The sequence below is a fragment of the Pollicipes pollicipes genome, unplaced genomic scaffold (genome assembly GCF_011947565.3).
Source record: "Pollicipes pollicipes isolate AB1234 unplaced genomic scaffold, Ppol_2.1 Scaffold_3447;HRSCAF=4054_pilon_pilon_pilon, whole genome shotgun sequence".
Classification (NCBI taxonomy): domain Eukaryota; kingdom Metazoa; phylum Arthropoda; class Thecostraca; order Pollicipedomorpha; family Pollicipedidae; genus Pollicipes; species Pollicipes pollicipes.
In genome coordinates, this window is record NW_023596297.1 from 12640199 (window position 1) to 12661768 (window position 21570).

At 53.9% G+C, this 21570-nt stretch overlaps 1 protein-coding gene across 1 annotated transcript in view; it reads right to left on the minus strand.

Moving 5' to 3' along the window:
- LOC119091993 (inactive phospholipase C-like protein 1) overlaps positions 1-21178 on the minus strand; it is a gene marked incomplete at its 3' end in the record, with an annotated part of 54296 nt that extends 33118 nt beyond the window's left edge. Inside the window, 4 exon segments of the mRNA XM_037214941.1 lie at positions 4369-4538; positions 12713-12907; positions 14075-14221; positions 20894-21178. Coding sequence (XP_037070836.1) covers positions 4369-4538; positions 12713-12907; positions 14075-14221; positions 20894-21068 — 687 coding nt within the window.
- Positions 21179-21570: the final 392 nt, after the last annotated feature.

Here is a 21570-nt window from a genome sequence, read left to right on the forward strand (position 1 = left end):
ACTTCGCCCCGGAGATGGGCCGGGGGCCAACTTGGCGCAGGAGGCTGCAGCTGAGCGCTCGGAGCGCTGACGGGGAACACGGCCGGCTCAGCTGTTCCCGTGCCGCCGGGAAACTACCTTCCCAGCTGACCCACTTGTGAGCCGGCCTCCAAGCGTCGGGCGGGAATCAATGCGCACCACAAATAGACACGATGGGCTCCGCAGACCATAATACGATCGTCGATAGCCGTTCCGGATATGGGTGCCGCCGCTGCCGTCCCGACCGGTGTCACAATAACCGGCGCCACCGTTCCCACGGAGCAGCGGAGGCGTTCGACGCTGTCGACAGCTGGTGCCGGCGTCCGGCGGCCGCCCCCAGAGAGTTCGCAAGCCACGAGCCCTTGCCGACGTGCCTCGACGACACCTCGACTGACCGGAGGCTGAAGCCGTGCGCCCGTGCCGCCGCGTGGATCGACCGGCCGTGCACTTTCAACACAGGGCGTCTCTCGACCGCTCCGACTCGACCCTGGTACCGGGAAACACCCATCGAGGGGAGGCCGGTCGATCACAAACGAGGTGGCTGTGCTCACACCCGTGATAATAGGGAACAGTGAGAAACACTCCTGGGAATGTAAGAAGTTACTCCTTTCCGAACCACGCAATGCCAACATGGATATGCAAAATATTTTATTACTGATAAACGAGTTGCCAAAAAGGTACCGTCGTTGAACCGAAAATGAAAGAAAGGGTGAGGAAAACGACAGACATACACCGGCCGCCGAGCGCTCAGCTCAGCTCAGCCTTTCCCCACTCCCATAAGACATCTAACCGGCGAAGCTCTACGACACTGCAACTACCGGTCAACTGTTCCGAAGGGACGTGTAACGATTGGCGGAATAAATGGACAACGTCATGCCAAAGAGCCCTTGGAGATACACCAGCTTCCTATCGCTTAGCCGTGATAGATGGGGCCGGCTCGATCGATGGTCGTCGGCGTCATCTGTTGGGAGGGCAGAGCTAACGCAAGCTGCCAGCTAGGCTGACAATGCTCGACAGCAGCCGGCGGGGGATACCATCCGGCTCCAGTCATCAACAGTGGTCGGCAGGGGATACCGTCCGGAGCAGCCAGCAGGAGATACCATCCGGCTCCAGCCGTCAACAGCAGTCGGTAGGGGATACCACCCGGCTCCAGTCATCAACAGAAGCCAGCAGGGGATACCATCCGCCTCCAGTCATTAACAGAGGCCAACAAGGGATACCATCCGGCTCCAGTCATCACCACCAGCCGGCAGGGGATACCATCCGGCTCCAGTCATAAACAGCAGCCGGCAGGGGATACCATCCGTCTCCAGTCATCAACAGCAGCCAGCAGGGGATACCATGCGGCTCCTGTCATCAACCGCAGCCGACGGGAGATACCATCCGGCTCAAGTCATCAACAGCAGTCGGCAGGGGATACCATCCGGCTGCAGTCATCAACAGCAGTCGGCAGGGGATACCATCCGGCTCCAGTCATCAACAGCAGCCGGCAAGAGATACCATCCGGCTCCAGTCATCAATAGCAGCCGGCAGGGGATACCATCCGGCTCCAGTCATCAACAAAAGCCGGCAATGGACACCATCCGGCTCCAGTCATCAACAGCAGTCGGCAGGGGATACCATCCGGCTGCAGTCATCAACAGCAGCCGGCAAGGGATACCATCCGGCTCCAGTCATAAACAGCAGCCGGCAGGGGATACCATCCGGCTCCAGTCATCAACAGAAGCCGGCAAGGGACACCATCCGGCTCCAGTCATCAACAGCAGCCGTCAGGGAATACCATCCGGCTCCGGTCATCAATAGCAGCTGGTAGGGGATACCATTCGGCTCCAGTCGTCAACAGCAGCCGGTAGGGAATACCATCCGGCTCCAGTCGTCAACAACAGCCGGCAGGGGATACCATCCGGCTCCAGTCGTCAACAGCAGCCGGCAATGGGCACCATCCGGCTCCAGTCATCAACAGCAGCCGGCAGGGGATACCATACGGCTCCAGTCGTCAACAGCAGCCGGCAAGGGACACCATCCGGCTCCAGTCATCAACAGAAGCCGGCAGGGGATACCATCCGGCTCTGGTCATCAATAGCAGTGGGCAGGGAATATTTTCCAGCTCCGGTCACCAACAGCAGTTGACACGGTCCGTTTGCAGGCCCCCGTCACCGGCAAAAGCGGACACGGCTTCACAATCCATCAATAGCAGCCGACGCGGCTTCACAATCCACCAATAGCAGCCGACGCGGCCCCGCAGCCCACCAGCAGCAGCCGACGTGGCCCCGCAGCCCACCAGCAGCAGCCGACGGGACATCCGCTTACACTATGAACATATCCCTCGTTCGCTGGCTCAGCCGATGCGCCCATAATGTCTACTGTCTACTGTCTGCCGCCAGTGGCAGGTCGGCCGTCATCTCTAGCAACGGTGACAGAGGTTCGGCCACCTTCACCAGCAGCGGTGGTAGAGGTTCGGCCACCTTCACCAGCAGCGGTGGCAGAGGTTCTGCCGCCATCTCCAGCGGCGGTGGCAGAGGTTCGGTTGCCTTTCCACCACAGCGCCGGTGTATCAGTGGAGCCCCTGGCCGTGCTGGTCGCAACAGGTCCCTACCGGTGTGGGCGCCCCACGCCGTCACCGAGCTGGTGCCAGCTGCCAGCCGACCGGTCCGGACGACGGCCGCAGCAGCGCTAGTGGCTGGCGGCAAGCAGAGACTAGCCCGAGTGTACAACAGCAGAGCACAGGCAGGGAAGGAGGCACAACAGCCACTGCCAGTCTCTCAGTCAGTCCTACCTCGGGCAACGGTTTGCTGCGCTCCCCCATATGGCTGTGCGTCACAAAGGCGCATGCAGACACTTCAAAGAAGAAAAAAAACGTCGGAATAGTTCGATATGACACAACCTAACGAGGCCCGTGGTCCTACCAGTCCAAAAATATGCATCTAACATATAGGAGGCGTCCTGACGTTCTACTTGCACTTAAAGCATCGGCACATTTCATTTCACTAAATATGCAATTTGAATGAAGTTGTGAAGCAACGTTTCAGACGATCAGACCTGGACCGCCACCAGAGAACTGAAGGCCGACAATCTGACATATGCCTGGGGTGCTAACATTTGGGCGTGTCTTTTGTCGGCACGGCATTCATTAGACTATTAGTTCAGGAGACGACCAACGAAGAGGACGGTGGGGGGGGGGGGGGGGAAGGGAAGGGGTTCAATGTCCGTTGCAAATGAGAGGTGGCGAATGCCCCTGCGACGGCAAACCTTGAACGCACGTGCGCCAGAATGTGTCGATGTCTTACGCCGCGCGGCATGAGTCAAACCGCTTTCCTCCGCCGACCAACCCTTCACTGCCGCCGCATTATTCGCCGACCATGAAACCATGGCGACATCGATGTGGGCCGCACCCGGGGTTGTCCGATCTATAGCCGCATTTAGAGCCGTTCGGGGCGACCCATAGACCGCACACAGCTGGGCCTGCCGCGCTGGCCAGCGGCGTGGTCACGCAGTGCGGTTCGGGATGTGGCCGGACCGTTGTTCTGGTCAGGATGTTGACACGTCGGGCTGTATAGGGCCTGGCAGCGTGGGCGTAGCAACGGTGGAGGACGGGGGGGGGGGGGCGCTCTCCAGCTCTGGGAAAGTGTGATACGATCATGCAGTAATGCGTGGATAGAACCTACTCGAAAACGGGTTTAGTCGTCTCAGTTATTGTGGCGCTCATACGTCGCTATTTGGCAGCCTCCAGCGGAGTTGGGACATGTGATTCGACGCTTACTCAACAACATCACGTATCATAACATGCAAGGGCGTATCTACCGCAGACTCCCGTGCTGGTCGGGCCGCGGTTCACTGGTGGTTCTGCCCAAGTTGACGCCATCACCCGGCAGTCACCAGCGATGGCACCCATCGGACGGCAGCCACCGGCGATGGCACCCATCGGACGGCAGTCACCGGCGATGACACCGATCGCCCGGCAGTCACCGGCGATGGCACCATCGGATGGCAGCCACCGGCGATGGCACCATCGGACGGCAGCCACCGGCGATGCCAGCCATCGGACCGGCGATGTCACAATCAGAAGTAAAAGGAAACAGCGTGCAGCGCTGGGAAGGACGTTAATTCGGGCGTAACCAGCTTCTGTTTGCCTTCTATCCCCCAGTCTGACCACTTACCATCAGTTTAGATTTGACCACTCACCGACCAGACCAGCCCCCATCCGTATCTGTCTGACCCTCGGCCAGCCAAACCCTTCACGGTCCGCTCCCGCCCGACCCTTCTCCGACAGGGCCACCCACCGTTCGCCGCACCGCTCGACCCCGCACCCCGTCCGCCGCTGTCTGGCCCGCCGCCAGCGACGCCACTCACCGCCAGCTTCTGTTTGATCCTGCCGGTAGTGATCTGTGAGTTCAGTCGACGCATCAGCTCGATGGCGGCCCGCTCGTCCAGCAGGCCCAGCGTGTCGCCGGCGGCGCGTGCGAACATCTCGCCCAGCCACCGCTCGCGCACCGCCGCCTTGCCGTCCATGCCGTCCGGTGCTGGCGGTACGGAAGGGCCGGTCAGCACTCACGGAAGGGACAGTCAGCACTCACGGAAGGGACGGTCAGCACACACGGAAGGGACGGTCAGCACTCACGGAAGGGACAGCCAGCACTCACGGAAGGGACGGTCAGCACAAACGGAAGGGCCGGTCAGCACACACAGAAGGGACGGTCAGCACTCACGGAAGGGACGGTCAGCACACACGGAAGGGACGGTCAGCACACACGGAAGGGACGGTCAGCACTCACGGAAGGGACAGCCAGCACTCACGGAAAGGACGGTCAGCACAAACGGAAGGGACGGTCAGCACAAACGGAAGGGCCGGTCAGCACACACAGAAGGGCCGGTCAGCACACGCGGGAGGGACGGTCAGCACACACGGAAGGGACGGTCAGCACACATGGAAAGGTCGGTCAGCACACATGGAAAGGTCGGTCAGCGCAAACGGAAGAGCCGGTCAGCACACAAGGAAGGACCGGTCAGCACACGCGGGAGGGACGGTCAGCACACACGGAAGTACATGATAATGCAACGGCAATTCAAACAGCCGGACTGGTCATATGGACGAACCATCAAACGAGGTAGTACAAATCTGCATCCATAGACGGATAGAAGGACAGCGGACCTGTGAAACTCCACACACGGAGTTTTGCAGGTACGCTGTTGACATAAACCGCAGTCCGCAGGCACCCAGACCGACGACTGACGGAGTTTTAAGGCGCTGCACATGGAAACTAAACGGCTCAGAAACGCCCGGTTTGGGAATATATCCATGCGCCGTCAAAAGGTTAACCTCGACTTTCACGAAAAGTTCGGTGGGGACGTGATCCGCCTGCTGTTACCACTGTGAAAGCTATGCCGATGCAAGTTTGATGGATGATTTCAGCAGCTCAAAACAAGCAAACAAACAGACAAACAAAAAACTTGCGAAATTTATTTTGTGTGGGTTAGTTACCTAAGCGTGTTGCGCAGGCACGCGACCTGGCTCGCTGCGTCACCTGCTCGCATTGGTGGGGCAAGCATCCATAGAGATGACGCTAATGAGAGCGAATACACCTCGACAATGGTTTATAACGCTGGCAAACGTTCAGCAAGCGGTCCTGTACTAACCAGGCATCACCTTATGTCACCATTCAGTCCCGCATATAGCGGTGAAACCAGTCCCATATCGCAAGCGATCCCGTTCGTAGAAATACCGTTTTCGCGACTGCAATAAATCGCATCGCCCTATACTGCCTGCTAATACACCTCTTTATCGCCCTACATACGCTCTTATGCCAGCCGCTTCTCGGTGGGTTGCTCGCCACACACATTGGCAACAGCGCACATTCAGTAATGCCACGTACATGGTGGTGCGTTCAGCACGGTGGCACGTGTCGTAAGCTTACTTATTTCTGGCGCCGACTCGGCATGTGTCGATCGTTCCCCAGAATAGCAACCGCCAGCAGATGCCCCGTCCCCATTTTTGGTCACATTTGAAGCCAGAGACATGCGATAGCAATTATCAGTTCACGAGAACGCGATCAATAGCGAAGGGTGTCGCAACCTCGAGCTTGATCACGATCTCGTGCCAGAAATGGCTGATGCTGAATGTTCCGGGCCATCGGTTAGCATTTTAGCAAGGAGACAAAAGGTGCTCTAAGCCTGGCCAGTCTCTCGTTGCTTTGTCGAAGCACTCGTCCACAGTCTATCAGATAAACTGATTATTATAACATTTATTTGAGATGACATATACTGCAATGTCCTTATTTTGTTACATGAAGTGATACAGGACGTGCTGCTCGCCTTTTTGTGTCATCGTTATTTCTTTGTAGGCGCATATTACCTAGACGTGTTTTCCATACCTTTTCGATAATTAACAGCGCGCTCGTGAAGTCACGAAAACGGTGACAATTAAAATATTAAAATGGGTCAACCCTTAAACTGAACGCTGAGTGACGTAATTGCCACACTGAGATCACTTTGTTTATGCTTAACGACACCTTCCACAAACATTGTGAGTGTGCTACTGACTGTGACAATCACGAAAAACGACGGAAAGTTTAACTTTCATGGCATTAGCTTTTGCTTTCACTTTTCGCCGTTTAGCATGACTTGTTTTTGACCGCGTCCATTACCCACACTGTTTACAAACAGATACTGCTTTATATTGCTCGTTAACTTCCCACAAACCTGGGTTGCTGCAGCAAATCAAGTGAGGCTACGCGCCGCAAAATGGCCATTCGGCATATACCGTTCTGAAGCCATGCTACCCGCACGTGAGCCATGCTATCCGTTATATCCGGACCAACTTAACTATCGCTCTTGCACTTCCCGAGCACGGGACCTACAACTCAGAGCGATGCAAATAGCAGTCAAAGCGGGATTGTTTCGTCTAGGGAGTCACGTTACTCATGCTGGAGTATCAAGTGTCAAGAGCTTCCTCGCCATCTCAGCAGGCATTCGCCGTCTTGGGTTCCACAGAATGGTCTGCAGGCAACTGTCACGTGACGTACGGTAAAAGAAGACGGAGGAAAGTTATCTATAAGGATTTCGGCCTGGTGCTAGACGTTGTCTAGATTCGACGAAAGGAATTAAAATGTAAATTTCCACTGACATTCGGCGGCCTATAACTGGAAACGTTGCGGCGCACATGTTCCTAAAGCAAACGTACTTCGAATTAAGAAGGTCTTCGCGCAGAATTTTTTGGGAAAGCTGTCAAGGAAATGAATACGCATTGTGCAGATAGCATAAATAATTTCCAGCCCAAAATAAACAATGTTCTGTAAGAAACTGACAGAAAAGCTTTGGGTTGGCCCGTGCTCAAACGCAATATTTCTCTTATGGGTGCGGCACGTCACTAGCTGCGCCACTGCGAACGCGCTGCGTGGCATGGAAGGTGGAAGATTCAAGGTGCTCCGTGCCAGAGAACTTTGACCCCGTCCGCTATGAGATCTCAGCTCCCCCAGACGATAAGTGATAAACCAGTACAAAATAATGACAAGATCTTCTGGGGTCAGTCATCGATACTGACCGCATGCAATTCGATCCGCCACTCTCCGAAAATCATGTCATTAACAAGTGACCGCTAAGTAAGCCAATAAGAAAAGTGCTCCATGAGACCATAGCCCCAGTGCTGCCAATTAACTTCGGTGTGATCCGATGCGACCGCATCGCAGGCTCCTCGGGCACTTCACAAGCTCTGTGAATACCTCAGGCATCCCTGAAAACTGCAGGGCTTTCGGCCGTTGAAGTCCCCTTCTCCATCCTTCTAAACAGCCCCCCCCCCCCCCAAACAGCCTTCTTCATCTCTGGGTCATTACACTACCTTCGGACTGTTTCACTGTCGCAAGTGTCCCTTGAAGATCTCGGGCAGCCTGGCCACCTCATGGGGCGCGTGAGAACCCAGGTCCCGGCCGTATTCCCTCAGTCTTCACGGAAACTAACCTCCTTCAAGGAATATCGTGACACAGAGGCGCGGGCCCGCTCGAAGCCATCTGAAGTCGTTTGGAACGTTTAAGGATCATATTGAGACTGTCTGTTTTCATGTCGACTGGCTGTCTTCATCTTGGACTTCCAGGGACCTGTTTCGAGGCCCACTGATATTTAAAGGACATCTGATCTATGAGGGACTTCCGTGAAATCATGAAAAACAACAAATGTTTGGCTACCCTTGGCTGTTTCTGTTTCATGAGTTGCCTGGAAAACCCACCGCTCTGTGGCACGCCTTAGGCTTCCATAAAAGAATGTATGTTGTTTTCTGGGTTCCACGTAACGCTACCGAACACCCTTGACAAAGGTGTTCCGTACCCGTCGTTGTTCCCCTTGGACCACGGTCGCTGAGAGAGACATTATCATCGGCACCCTTTACCCCTTCGAACCTCAGCAGTGTTGTGCCGATGAAACTGCACGGGCTGCGTCGATTTTGGTGACGTTACAAGGTAGCACTACGTGCATAACACAGCTATCACAGCAACATTTACTCGCCCCCACATGCCCACACACGCATATACGCGTACATTTACCCGTATATGTATGTATATATATATATATTTATATATATATATGTATGTGTGTGCGCACACGCATATTTATATATATATATATATATATATATATATATATATATATATATATATATATATGCATAGTTAAGCTTGCCTTAACATTGACAGAACTTGAGTCTGGTGAACACAGTGAACTGAACGCAAACTGAAGCAAGGAACGAAAAACATTTTCTGCTTTCCGACCACTTTTGCCATGTTCTGAATATGTTCCATGAACTAGGCTTTGTCCCGAGTTCCAGCCAAGGCCGATGACGGTTTAAACAGCGATGAATTTCTCCGGACGTGACACCATGCTAACAGAGCGATACCGTCTATGATGGAAGCGATGCATGGCCATAACATAGCGGCCTCCAGAGAGTGTTTTACCAAGAACATACAAGAGTAGGATACCGTAAACGTTGAGAGCTACAGTGGAAGAACGGTTCCATCGGACAGGTGGACCATCACAGACAAGCGATTCCCTTCTGTCGACCTCAGAACCCCGCACCGATTTTCCTCTGGATGTGAAACATTCGTATTTCTCACTTGTCGTTGACACGCTCTAAACCTGGCCTTAAAAGTATTGCATCCAAAACCTACCCACCACAAACATGACCATTGCAGGTCGGCGAGTCTGCAGGGCCAGGTGCTCTAACTCCAGAAGTGTGGCACTCAAAGGTACACGCAACTGTACGTACAAACCCTAAACTTGAGCCCGTCAGAGAACACCACAAAACATGACATCGCTATTCCACTTAAACGAGGGGCAGACTGGACGCACCTCCCCGCCACTTTCCGATTTACGCGAACGTAAGACGAGGAATTAAAAGCACATGCCTCATTGGTTTGTTAAACGTACCGCCCGCGTCAGACCGACGTACACGCTCTTCCCAATCCTGCTCGATTGTATGACATATATTACATACATTGCATATGGCGTTGTATGGTTGGCTGCCATCACTGTGCCCTTCGAGCTGCAGTGGCGCGTTTGACTTGCACATATGTTTCTCGGGGTATATTTTTTCACGAGAGGTCGTCAAAACCGCAAGTCAATCGCGGGTCCCACGAATAGCCATACGTGTCTGTGTCTGCGACGAAATATTTCATCAAACGCACTCATCATAAATGTTTGCCACGCCGACACCTTCATTGATGATCTGATCATTTACAGCCCTCTAAATCTGAAGCTCATAACTCTGCGTAAAAGCCCACAGACCAGGCTTGTTATGAAGGGCGTGAGAGTGTTGAGTTAATTTCACTTTCTGACACATTTCGGAAACACCGCAAATCATTTGATGCATTCAAAAGAGTCGAGGTATGACAGCCGAAAACCCAAAACATATGTCAAAGAAAAGCAGGAAACAAAGACTGAATACTAGCGAAGCCATGACATCCACTGTCGGACTAGGTCTCGTATTAATGTTGACGCTCTGAACAGTGAAACAATGTAAAGAAAACGGAGCAGACTTTCCAGTACTGGGAAAACAATCACACGCCATCTCATTCTGACTTTGTTTAATGACGTGTCAGGCTGCCCCGGCTGCTGAGAACCTTGATAAAGTGCATGTAGGCTCATCTGAAGCCAAATACTAGTCGGAAAGCCAAACGCCTCACAGCATACCCTCGTGCTGTGTATTTTGTCTTTAAGGGAACGCAGCGCAAGCTGCTGTGGATGGTCATTATCGCCGTTCACCGACCACCGAGGCTCGGAGGGGAGAATGGAACAGCTATGCATTATTCCGGGTGAGTCATGCCAATGATGGTGTCCATCTATCATTATTTGGCTGCTGAAAGGAGACGGTGCCTCCCCCGCCTCTACCCTATCAGCGCATCAATTAACTACTTTGAGAACCGCCAGTGCGTGCGGCCAGAGAACATCTAGGTAGGTGCAGTCAGAGAACACCAGTGTGTTTTTGGGAGGGGAGTTTCTTTGGAATGCTTGACATGCATGAAAGAAAAAGTCAAGCACAGGAACGTAGACATACACATGTACGGCCGCGTCGTAAGTACAAGTCGGCTGAACAGTAACAGATCAATCGGTTCTCCTACGGGCTGCAATAGTCAACATGTCCATAACATTAACGGCACGCATCGGTTTATGTATCCATGTTAAATGCTTCGGTCTTGATGTTTTTCAGCCGTACAATTTGGAACGATTCCAAGACCTCCAAAAACACAAAGAACTGCCTCCGCAAACATGACAAATTATGCGTACTGACTGTGTACGGGGTTATGAACAACCAATCCAAACCAGTTGGGATTATCTACCGGCATCAATTGATTTCATTGACGCCATGTGTTGTGTCGATGTTTGGCCGCGCTCGACGGTCGTTGACACGGCAGGCCGATGAATCCCCTGCCCCCCCCCCCCCCCCACACACACCCCGGGCGTCGGCCATCTCGCCCCACTCCGGCGCCTCGGCAGCCTCGCCCCACTTTGGCGCCTCGGCCGCATCGCCCCCACTCCGGCGCCTCGGCAGCCTCGCCTCACCCCGGCGCGTCGGCAGCCTCGGCTCGCGCCCTCCGGCCGCCGACGGGCCGCGTCCCGTCAGCCACAAGAGAGACAACCGGCCGGTAATGGGTGCAGTGCCGCCGCCGGCGCGTCCGGGAAGCTGTCATCAGCGGCACGCCGGCGCCGGCCGCCGACGCGCTGCCCCGGCCTGGCAGCGGTCGCCGTGCCAGGACCTCGACACAAACGGCCCTGGCTGCGGCGAGGTCGGCGGCAGCGCGGCACTGTCGCGCCGTGTGATGGACTCACAGACGCTGCTGGTGGGGTCAGCTGTGGCGCGGTGGCCGCCGGTTTACGCGAAAGTGTGGTATGGAACCCAACGGCGTGGCAATTGTGTGGAATTTACTGCGGTTTTCCAACGTGCATGACATGATGGGCGTTCTGAGCATGGATGATGTTCGGACCAGTGCGGAAGTCTCAGCGTAGGCGGAACGGAGAAAGCTGCGTTAACATACATTTCAAAAACAACAAAATGGAGCTTTCCGTAATTGTATCTGTATGTTATGAGAGCGCACGTCGCTAGCCTGCGAGCTCAAAAGCATACCAGCTACGTGCAAACTAAGACTTCCCCTACCTCCAAGCCTGGGCTCCGCTCCTCTGGTTAATCTTGCATCGCTAGCTACATTATCATGCATAAAACACCCTTGGGACGCAGCAGCAGGCACCGGACGGCCAGATCCGCCGTCAACATGACAGGACGTGCACGGTCGTAACATGCCTCGTTATCCGCACATTCAGCTACAAACGAGACTCAAGTGAATGATGGTAATGGAGGTACGGCGGATGTGGTGTAGCCTGCACGTGAGAGGCATGCGACCAACCATTCGCGACAGGCACTGCGAAGCATATCCTTTACCGTGATGCCCCAGTCTGTTGTAATTGCACACGACCCCCCTCCCCGCCCCCGACAATGCATGACTTGCGGCGCCTGTCCCCACCACATGTATTTGCCTGACACGATCCCGTAGTTTTTGCGCCGAGGGGCAGCTGCAAGTTCCATTGCGTAACAGAGCGACGCAACGTCTGTCCTGAACCATGTGGCGGCGGCAGCTAGCACACTCAACGTCGGCGAGCGCTCCTAGCGCGCCACGCTCCGCCGCCAACCATATCTTCTCCAAAGCCTTCCGGCGCAACGATCAGCATTTGGCGGCCAGAAACCATACCACCCGGCCGCCTGCTGTGACTCAAGTTTGACATCGCCACCACAAGTGCAGTCACTTGCAGCTTGTTCCAGACTCATCACGGGCACTTTGTGAAGGAGTAAATTTGAGGATCGACCAGCAGCAGCTACAATGCGAATGGCAAGGGTTCTAATTTTAAAGTCGGTAGCTTTTCGAACGCGAAATGTACATGTGCTTATGATGTAACAATGCTTCATTCATAGTTCACATGGTCATGCTACCCCGCAAGTTTGTGTAATTATGTCGGGAATAACAAAATACAGAATATTGTAGAAGACCACGACGCTCCGCAAAAAAACTGGTAGAAACTCAGGAAGGCCTGATAGAAAGGTCGGGTTTCCATTTCCAGAAGCCGTAAGCATCCGCACAATTATCAGACATTTGGCCTGCCACAAGGATCGCGGAACACCATACAGAACTGTTACAAAGGCGCCTCTATGCCCAGCTCCACTTACCTATGAGGGCGTTCAGCCCGGTGATCCAGATGTTGGCCTCATCCGGAGACGTGGCCACCAGATCGAGGGACTCGTAGTCTTCACCATAAATGATCGAGAAGGCACATTCTTCACAGTAAGCCCCACTGAACTCCTTGTTCCGAAATATCGGCGTGTTCTTGCCAGTGCGAATCTCTTTAATGGAGTCGATGGGCACTGCAATGGGCGTACACGCAGGTGAGCAGCCAGCACGGCAGGCCGCCTCATGTCACGTGATGGCCGCCGGCACGGCAGGAATCAGGCCACGTGACGGCCGCCAGCACGGCAGGAATCAGGCCACGTGACGACCACTAGCACATCAGGCGTCACGTCATGTGACGGCCGCCAGCACGGCAGGAATCAGGCCACGTGACGGTCGTCGGCACGGTATGAATCAGGCCACGTGACGGTCGTCGGCACGGTATGAATCACGTCACGTGACGGCCGCCAGCACATCATGCGTCACGTCACATGACGTTCGCTAGCACAGCATGCGCTACGTCATGTAAAGACCGCCAGCACGGCGGGCGCCACGTTACGTGACGGCCATCTCTCACAGCGCCGAGCCTGTCCAGCCCCAGATGATCGCCGCCGACCGTCTTTTGTTCGCTGCGAAATGAAAAAGCGCAGCGGCTTTCAGGAGTTATGGTCATGTTTTGCCGCGGCAGAATCTGAGCGGTCGTGTGCCTGCCGCCTTCGGGGCGAGGATAGAATGAAAGCCCGCGGGCGACCATTGGCAGCGGAATGAGAACCTGTCTGTCTGGCTCGGATAAGCCAAGCAGCCAGGCGGAGAGATAGGGTGGCGATCAATACTGGCCCCCCTCTGTCAACAGTGATCAGGAGCGCAGTGTGTACACTCCTGCCCGACCAGACCAGCACGCGTTGCTACAGGGCCGCTTCATGCCAGTATCGCGGACGAGCCGGGGATCAAAAGCGGATGGGAACGTCGCAAATGATGCATTTCGCAAGCAGCATCCTGGTGCGTACGTGTTTATGCCGAACTGTGTATACATATTCAATGACATCGTGCTTAGGAGTCTATTTGCTGCTCGTTATGACCCAGTTAATCTGAGAATTCTGCAGCTGTTCAAATCTGTGTTTCCGGCGGCATTACATGTTCATAGCCGGCGTTCGTGCAGTTGTTTGTAACTGCCTGTCAATGCCCGATCAGTGGCGCTCAGGCGGTGCAAGCCCCACGTCCGCCACCAGCCGTCCGTCCGTCCACTCGTGCAGCGCCGCCACCCGTTAACGCCCGCTCTGACGTCACGCGCCGCGCCGATATCAGCGGCCCGCGCGAGGCTGCCGCCGCCGCTTGGGGGGCTTCCCGGGTCACTGTGGCCTCACCTTGGGCTTTGTTGGACTTCTTCGAGGGGACCCAGCGTACCGCGGCCAGGTCTTCAGTGACGCTGAAGAAGCGGTGGTACTGGCGCAGGTTGGGTCTGATCTTGATCAGTGTGCTGCCTGCCACCATTCGCTGCAGGCACTCTTGCACTGTCAACATGGACGCCACTGATCAGCCGGGGAAAAGGTCACGTACGTGGCTCGAGCGGTGCCAGGGGAGGGGTGCGGCGTACAACGGATCGGTGGGGGCACATCCGTTGGGAAGGAGGTGAGGCGGAGATCAGTCTGGTATGTCACCTATCTCTTTCCATACCCATCATTACAAGGCGCGACTTCCCAAATATACATCACCACGGGAAAAATACAGTAAACAAACTGATTGAAATTTGGTGCGCCTATACAGCCTGAGTAGAGTTCCAGAGAAGCCGAATTATTTGTCCCAGTCCTTACGCACCGCTCATTGCTACTGTTCAGAGAGGGTGGAAAAGCCTCAGGGTTACAACATAGAATGACCTTATCGAGTGCATCCGCAGCGTACCAAAAAGGTTTTTTTTCTACGTAACGTCACGAATAATCTTTGCTGGCTGTGTTTGCAGCTCGACCCGTTTTGCGCAATCCACGTACACAAGATTTTCGAGCGGGCAGCTTCGACTGGCCCACCAGGGTGACGTCTGCGGTGTCGATATGTACTCCCACAAAAGAGTGTCCACCTGAGATAGTTATCCCGCTCGGGAAATGCAACGTGGAACGCTGACCGCGTTTCGTCGGATGCTGGGGGAAAAGAGAAGAAATCGCTCGCATGTAAACAAATGAAAACAGCCCAGCGGTGAGTTAATCTGCGAGCTGGGTTCGATGCGGCGTGACATTTGTGTTCATCGGCGGTCTTCCATGCATGTGACGCATTGCGGATCCGTACGTCCTGCTGTGGCTCATACACGGTTTCGTAGAAAAGTATTCCATGCAGAGAGCCTCGTCGATTTGGTTCGATGATGAGCCAGTGTCAAACAGATCTTTCACACGTTCAAGCTGCAACCACATAATATTTGACAGCGTCGTGATAGCTTAATAAACTGCAGCGAAAAGTTGGACGATCTGATAAACTTCCATATAGCACGATGTTCTTCATCACTCATCTGTGCTTTAGCGCGTCCAACATCAATAAACATTACACGCACTGTGGCAGGTTAAAAAGCTACGCACAGGTGCCTGTTCCTCTTTCCATAACAAAACTGCAGCCCAATGCGCCATCTGATTGAGCCAGCGAATGTCATATTCTAATACGTGTTTACAACCACAGGTGTGCACATCAACTACTCATATTCAAAGTGCATGCCGCGGTGGTCGTTGTAACCCCCGTCCACGCGCTCCCCGTTCCGGTTCGCACCCACAGCACGGGCGATCGACATGTACATTCCACATGTCTGGTTTAGTGACATGGCCGAGAAGAATATCGTGTGCTATGTTTTAAAAAATCATCCGCCGGCTGAGCCTCGTGGGGGTGTTTTCTCCACAGTCAACTGAGACGAAAGCCAACTGAGACATAACAGTGCAATAGCCGCTGACTACGCCAGGCACAAATCACAACACGTGCCCCGTTCGCTACGTTGATAGCAAGCGCCTGCGGCCCCAGGGCCCATGCGCTCACGTGATCTCTGGCGCAGGCGGGCCGAGGAATGAATGTGGAACGCGCCATAAGTCGCAGTTTTTCAAGCAATCTCCCGCGGTCAACTACTACTGCCATCACATTAGCTCCGCGTCGCACGGCGCGCGGCATGAGGCCCCCGAGGGCGTGTTCCGAGCGGCCTGACACCCGCCTCGGGGAGCTCCGTCTGCAGACAGAACCTCCACTCCTGGAGACCCGCTCCGCGGTGGGGCGTCCCTGTGCCGGTGCTGCGGTTCTGCGGCACCCTGCAGCTGCCGGATATCGCCGCTGTGCGCATCTGGGCGGCTGCAGACGTGTTGCGCCTGCTGCCATAATGGCCACATGTGCTCGTGTTCCTTGGCTACTGCCGCCAGGCGGGTGGCCCGGCCCGGCCTTGGCTTTATCTCGGCCAACAGCCCGGCGACGCGGCCAGCCCGGCTCCAGCCCATCTTCGCCAGAGACACGTGACCGTACAGGCCAATCTCAGGCGCAAGACGTGCAAAGTTTAGTTTGAAAGATTGCCTGCCGCAAGCCCCCGCGAGGCAGGAATGGCAGGTCAGCAGGTCAAATCCGCGGCCGGTTCATGTTTGTACAACAGTCGAGCCCCCACGAGGCAGGAATGGCAGGCCAGCAGCTCAAATCCGCGGCCGGTTCATGTTTGTACAATAGTGCCACTTTTCCGCTGGGTGCGTTGATGCAATGACAGTTTGCCTGAGGTTTCTGAAATGTTCTGAAATGTCTCTGTTGTCCCTTTTGCGACGGCTTGCTTTAGCGGACTAAACAAAAAACAATTTTCACGCGACGTTACCATATGTCGTTGGCGGCGTGTTCAGTGCAGTATCAAGAGCCATATTTTGTCCGACGCACTAGAAATGCCCCACCTGAATCTGCTTCAACTGGCTGCCTCTTACCAGCAGCCCCGCAAGGAGCCGGCTTAAGAAGCTCGTGGGTCTTCGGGCAGTTTTTATTGGCAACGTTGCGAGATGGGTGGACTGTAACCGAAGGCTGTGTGTTTATTTCGTTTATTTTCAAGCGCCAACTTATTTGCCACAACTACACGTTAATCCGGTTAGCTCACAATACACAAATTGGCTGACAGTGCATTAGGCTTTAATATTTTAGCTCACAGAAGCATTTGCAAGTTAACTTGCTGGGCACTCAACAACAGCCAAGCCACAAACGCCATGTTCAATGATGCCTATTTGCTCCCATCTGAATGAATGCCTATGTTGAACATCCCAGCTACAAAACCAAGCGTTTCTTAAATTTTTGAGATTTCGTGGTTGAAGCAGGCGATGTTTTATTCGCACGCCTGCTATCGCTCCTTTATGTGATGTAGACTTAACGCCAATAACCAGTTTTTGACAAATGTGCATGGATTCACTGCCATTTAAAACAAATCGACAAAGGAATGTTGCCAAAATATCAACGCATTTATACCTCCTTTCTCTCTTTTTCCCGAGGAATGAGGATATGAGTACCGTCAGTATCCATGTGAAAAATGTTCCACGCGAATGCACTTAACAACGTATGTGATTTTGAACTGAAGAGTTCGACCTAGTGAAGTGGGAGCGAATCCATGCATATTTACCAATACTGGTTATTGGCGTAAGGTCTACATCACTCAGCAAACATTAAGAAGCCATAGCAGCGTGCACGTAAAACATCGCCTTCTCGAACCATGGCTGATCACTTTTGATCTTTAAGTGCATACAATCTAAGCACAGAACTTGCAATTCCCGAGTTTCACTTCGATCCAATGAGGGGGGCGAGCCTCAGATGGATTTTACGACCCGCATTAGACGTCTCCAATCTCTGACCTCCGTGTCGTTTCGCCGTAATAATCTTTGAACCACTAAGCCAATGATCCTGACGTTTTCAATGCCACAGTTTTAAGCATGTTCACACTAATTGGGAAACTTGTACAATACTAACTTTCGTTGACCACGAGCGACGGCACCTCGCCGGGGCTGTGGCGACCGCGTATCGCTTCCAGGCGTGCGGTAATCTACACTTGTCCTATCGTTTGAGTTGCAAAAAAATAGTCCGTTTCATTAGCGGTATCTGATCGTTGAGGGTGATCAGATACCGCTAATGTTGAGGTGGCACATATAGGCATACAGGCAAGGTCGCCTAAGGTCACGCTAGGAGACATAAGCCACGTGACATATTTTATAAGAATGATTGATTGTCTTGCACGACCCGGTTTGACTTATCTTAAGGCAAGTTGGGAAGCATTCCATGCCACGGTGACGAGTGATATCTACGGGTTTTGTGTGGTGTTCCCAGCATGCACCCTCTTGCAGACGTCTGGCTGCCGTCTGAAGAGGGTAGGATTTGACCTGAATGATGACATTACGCACGTCACAGATCACTCTTAGTCTTACTACCGTTGTAATATTGGGTCTGCCATGATGCATGCAGTTTAGCTGCTCCTTCAGCACAGCAGGGTATAAATCTGGAGAAATAATAAAGGATCTCAATTACTACTTTCACTCCATTCCTGGTCTGGTTCGCAATGCTTTAGTCAGGCTGTCACTACCCGGCCACAATAAGAAAATTACCCACTTCTTGGAAGCCGTGTCATTTTCGGCCGCTCAAATTTGTCTCGCAGCCGTTGCAGAAGTCTGGTCTTTGTTAAACTGCCCATCAGACGTGGAGCTGTGGTCAACGTTTCAACCGCGGGCGCATTCGATGTGCGCTGTGGTGACGTCATGCTATCTCACGGCATAGCTAATAATTACCCATCATTTTACCTTTCCAGTGGCTGACGAACACAGCATCTGTCCACGTCATTGGCGTTGGCTGGCTGTTTACGGGCTGTTTACGGTCAGTGGCATACCCGAGAATCCGAGGGGAGGGGCTTTTGGGGCCATGCTCCCCAACCTTGGATCTAGCGGGGCCCATTGGGCCAAAGGTCTCAGTACTTGTTGGCAGCTCCAGACGAGTGCGGGGTTTTTTAAAACATCGAGAAACGTCTGTACACAGTGATTTAAGGACATCGAACAGAACTGTGACGCCGGTAATGAAACAAACAGTGATCAACGCCCCGCGCAGAAGAAACTCATGTTTTCTCGTCAGTTTTATATATTGTACGCACAGCGCATTTCATACGAAAACCGAGTTGTAGTTTTTGTCGCTGCCGTCTTTATTCTATTTGAGCGATTTCAGCGTGTGCCATTTTTGGCTTCAACGAAATACTTGCCCCAAATTTAAACAAACAGTGTTTTGAAGACACATGAATATGAAAGTAGTTTTGAAGACTTTTGGGAAGTTTACCCATTTATCTCGTGATGCTATGAATTTTACGACCGTTTAGCTGACCACACGTGCAACTGTGGTTGCATCGCGATGGCAAAAATTTTACAGGAGGGCAGAATACCACAGCCACGGCTCTCTCCCGCACCACTTCTAGTTCGACTCATGAAAAGCCACACGCACGCTTTCGTGCCGTTTACCCGAGCTGTGTAGTGCTACTTTCCGCTCGGCTGCTCTCCGCATGTCTAGTCCTCGAGATGGCAGGGAGGGGACCGGGAGCCGTCGTACACTGCACGTCCACTCAGGGCTGTGCATGTACACTGCACGTCCGTCCATAGCCGTGCATGTACACTGCACGTCCACTCAGGGGCCGTGCATGTACACTGCACGTCCGTCCATAGCCGTGCATGTACACTGCACGTCCACTCAGGGCCGTGCATGTACACTGCACGTCCGTCCATAGCCGTGCATGTACACTGCAGTCCGTCCATGGCCGTGCATGTACACTGCACGTCCGTCCATGGCCGTCCATGTACGCCGCACGTCCGCCCACGTCCGTCCGTGATCGTGCATATCCACGTGAAGCGACTTCTTTGGCGAAATGCAAAACAAAACATAAGCATTGCCCAGAAACCAGACACGATATTTTATCCCTCGTGGGATCGAAGCCAGAACCAGAGCTGTCGTGGTCACTGGTTAGCGTAAGGTCACCACTTACATCATCACTGAGGCGAATTGATCACCAGCAGGGGTGGTGGCGCCAGGGGGAGGGGCTGGGCGACGCCCTCTCCACTGTCCAAGGGGGCAAAGCATGTCCGCTTCCCTCATGACATTTTAGGAGGCCCCATCATGTCGACTGGTTTTAGGAGGCCCCATCATGTCGACTGGTTTTAGGAGGCCCCATCATGTCGACTGGAGATCCAGATGGCGGAAGCAGAACATCTCATTAATTGAAAGAATGGCCCTGAAGGCACGCAGAAACAATATCGGCCGCGTAGCAAAGGCTAGATGACCAACATCAGGCCCCATTGGTGAACGAGAGGCCCCATGGAAAACACAGGAGCCCAAGAGGAGACCCCAGTTGGAAACACCAGACGCCTAACATGTACGGGACTGTATAATATATATATATATATATATATATATATATATATATATATATATATATATATATATATATATATATATATATGTGTGTGTGTGTGTGTGGTGTGTGTGTGTGTATGTGTGTGTGTGTGTGTGTGTGTGTGTGTGTGTGTGTGTGTGTGTGTGTGTGTGTGTGTGTGTGTGTGTGTGTTGTGTCTATGTATATATATGCACATACATGTTAATGTGCGTGCATCTTATGTATAAAACTAACAGTGGTTTGCGAAGACGTTAACAAAATCCAAAATGAAAATCGCAGAAAGCGGTTGATTACAGGAAAACGTCAGGGGCAACGGCCTTGATCACGGCCAAAACAATAATTTCATCCTAGAGGTAGCTGAAGTGCATTCCATCACCTGAACAGGGCTCACCCCAGTCCAAACATGCGCGCCGTCATGCGCACCGGGCCCGTGGTGGCCCGCTCAGTGCATCATGTCTCCGCCGAATCCATGTATTCCTGGCGGCCGGGAAGGAAGGCAGCAGGGTGTGGGTGGTCGGGACTAAGGGAGTGAGACAACACAGACAGGTCTGCCGGCGCGCTCTGCTGCAGCTGACGCTCGCGCCGCTCCACAAGCATCCGCTGCGGATGTCACTGTTCCCAATCCGCAGGGCGCAGCGCGAGGTCACTGGGCTCCCCGCGCTGACAGATATCACCTTGACCTAGTGACACCCGCCGGGGGCTGCGCCGGGCGCGTCACAACCCCAGCCCCCGTCGGCGGAATCACCGGCGGCTGGGCTCCTCTGCGGCGGGCCAGCACCGCCGGCGCCGTACTCACCGCTGGACACCTTGCGCTCGCTCCTCAAACATGTTGCACTGTGGAACGACACGGACTTGGTCTTGCGGAGCGGCTTCTGCGCGGGCCGCTCGTCCTGCGCCACCTCTCCCCCCATCGAGAAGTGGCGGCCAACTCCGTTCACGCGACCCGCATCAGCAGCCTCGGCCTCACTCATGACCGCGCCGGCAGCACGCGGCACGAGCGCAACGGCGGCACCCTTCGGCCGCGACCGGACAGCACATCATCCCATCGATTCACTGGGCTGACGCGGCCACCACTCGTACCTCCGCCCCCCCGCCGGCTGCCAGCCGCGATTGCCAGTGGCGGCCGTCGGCGCCGCGCGCCCGCCCCTCCCCTCCAACGGCCCAGACGCCACCGCTGGCCCTCCCCAGACGATGCGCGCGCTCCGCCGATCGATGCCCGCTGGCCTCGTGCCGGGCCGCACTCCTGACATCTTGTGGTGGTAACTTTAACTAAGACTTGTATCTCGTGGCGCTAAAGATGCGTACAATGGTGCCAGTCTGCTGAAGAGCGTCGTTAATGTAAACGCGGTTTTAGATGTTTAAAAATGATGTGCCGTAGCAAAGATATGCACTAATTTTTCAGTCTTCTTAGCCCCCAAAATACAGCGTGTTACGCAGTCGTAATCTGGCGATTCCTGAATTCCTGGGGGGTTA